At 57.2% G+C, this 2,505-nt stretch overlaps 1 protein-coding gene across 1 annotated transcript in view; it reads right to left on the reverse strand.

Moving 5' to 3' along the window:
• Positions 1–2,505, reverse strand: part of RET (ret proto-oncogene) — a gene marked incomplete at its 5' end in the record, with an annotated part of 20,827 nt that overhangs the window by 4,073 nt on the left and 14,249 nt on the right. The window contains one exon of the mRNA XM_006774504.2: positions 352–489. Within this exon, the coding sequence (XP_006774567.1) occupies positions 352–489 (138 nt within the window). The remainder of the gene's footprint in view (positions 1–351; positions 490–2,505) is intronic.

Consider the following 2,505-nt stretch of genomic DNA (forward strand, 5'->3'; position numbering starts at 1 on the left):
CTCCCGGCCCCCCTCCCAGTGACCTGCAGGCACAGGTGTCTGGCCTTGGGCTCAGCTGCTTAGTCTGATCTCATCCTTCCCACACCTCTCTGCGGGCTCAGCTCCCCCTCATCCTTGTAGGTCCCCCCAGGAAGCCCAACTCCCCAGTGGAGTTGGATCCTCAGCATCTGCTGCCATGCCCGAGGGGGGTTCTGTGACTTCTGCCCTGTCATGCTCTGCTTGTCACTACCCACCCCCAGCTCACCGCAGACTGGCACCCAGGGCTGCGAGGAGAGGAGGAAGAGTGCCTGTGCCCCGCCCAAACCCTGGTGCCCGTAGGAGGGAGGCAGGGCCCCAGCAAAGCCTGCTCACATCTCCTCGCTGCAGTTGTCAGGCCTCTCCATCCGGTAGCCCGTCTTCAGAAGGTTGAAGAGCCGCTCAGGAGGAATTCCAGGGTAGGGGTTGCCCCCCAGGGTCACAATCTCCCACAGCAGGACACCAAAGGACCACCTACGGGAAGCAAGACAACCAGTGAGTGGCTGCACCACGCCTGCCCTGCCCCCTGGGTAATGCATTACTTTTAGTTACTGCATTCTCCATTTCTGACTGGTTCTATGATTTCTATCTCCTTTTTTATGTTTCCTATCTCTTTGTTGAAGTTCTCACTGAGCCTACCTCCGCCCCCAGGGCGTCCCTTCCGTGGGTTGTGTGCCCTCCTGTTGTAGTTGAGTCTTGACTGCTGTCCACACCCGTGGGGGCACTGGGAGCCCAGGCAATGGGTCACTGAGGCATCAGAGATTGCCCAGAGCCGCCCAGCAAGTGCAGCAAAATGCAGGCTTGACCCAGGCCACGGGCCCAGGTTCCCAGCACACTTCCTCCACTTTCTCTGTGTGCTTGGAATTCTAAGTCTTAGAAAGAAAAAAAGCAGGGCTATAAGAAAACACTTAACTGCGAGGGAGAAGTAGTGCCAATTGGGGGTGTCCTGGCGTGTTCTGAAGCCAGCCACCAGGCGTGTTGGTTTTGGAGCCTCCTGGGAGGGGCTCCAGGACAAGGCCAGCTGCTGCCTGTATCTGGCCTGGACCACCTAGAAGGAGCTACAAAGTTGATTTTTGGTTGGTAGCTGCCTGTTCTGGGGTTGGAAGCACCTGGGTTATGCTGCGAACCGAGGCTGGTTACCACTACTGCCAGGCTTGGGGCTGCTTAACGAACAGCTCACCAAGGCCAGACGCTTCTTGTTTGGGGTTTGTGGGCCTTTGATTTTAGAAAATTCCAGTGTGAGCCCAGGCTAACGGCTTGTGGATTCGCCTCGGAAAGAGGTTCGGCCGGGCGGGGTGAGAGAATCATCAGGTGGAGGGGTTCATGGAGACTCATAGAGACTCAGTGCCCGGCTGCACTCGCATGCTGGATTGGAGGAGGGCTCAACTAAGCAGCAATGGCGCCTGCAGGCACTTTGCTCCAGGGAACAGCTGCCCCTCCAGCCTTTGCCCGAAGCCAGACAATCCAGTGCCTCCCTGTTTGTCCCTGGCATTTTCCCATTGTTCGAGCTGCTGTCCCTTTGCTGGAGCTCAGGGAAGTGTTTGTGAGCGAGTGAGTCTGCGCTCGGGCCCTTTAAGAGGACACCTGGGTCTACAGCAGCCCTCCGTCTCACCTGGACAGAATCCCCACCGATTTTCAGAGCCGGCTGTTGTGGGGACGCCTCTTCCCGGCACTAATGATCCGGGCTGGGGAGCCTGGTGCAGGGCTGGGCCCTCACTCCTCAGGGGGCCCCCCTGCAGCCGAGACATCCCTCCCAATTCTTACTGCCACACATGGGCTTGGGACCAGCCCTTTTCCTGTCTCCACCCTCCCTCCTACCAGTCTCAACGGGGCTACTTCTTTACACCCGTGGTGATAGCTCTGTTCATCAGCTAGTCTTCAGGCGGTTCTGAAGGGTGGTTGTTCTGTAACTTGGTTGTCGTGCAGATGTGGTAGTGGGAGGAGGCGAGCAGAATGCACCTGCTCTGCCATCTTGACCAGAAGTGACCCCAATGCCACTTGACAGAGAGCTTTCCAGTAGGTAAGTCTTGAGGCAGAAATCAGTTTTAAAATGTGCGCAGTGGATGTTAATGCAGCATTTACTGTGGCTCCTTTTTCTTTAAGCATCCTGTAGGATGCACGCCCTTGACGAAATGTGGCTGTTTCTGGGGCAAGTGCTTGTAACAACGCTGCCTGCAGCCTGTGCTCCCGGGGCCGTGTTTGAACCGTTTGTGCCTCTCTGCTCAGTGACACAGGGCCTTCTTGGAGGATCAGGGCAACAACAGGAAGGTTCTGTCCACATCCCTCCACAGGGTGGGGACAGCCCTCCACTTCCCCTTGGGCAGTACTGAGATGTGCTGTCAACGGACAGTACTGAGGTGCTGTCAACGGAAACCCAGCAAAAACGAAACACCGTCCTCACAGCCTGGACCACAGGGGCTCCCACCCTCAGGGTGACGCTGTGTGCGGCTGCTCTGTGTGTTACTCTTTTCTGAGCGCGGACTGTTCTCT

This window comes from Myotis davidii, unplaced genomic scaffold (assembly GCF_000327345.1).
Source record: "Myotis davidii unplaced genomic scaffold, ASM32734v1 scaffold368, whole genome shotgun sequence".
In the NCBI taxonomy this organism is placed as follows: Eukaryota; Metazoa; Chordata; class Mammalia; order Chiroptera; family Vespertilionidae; genus Myotis; species Myotis davidii.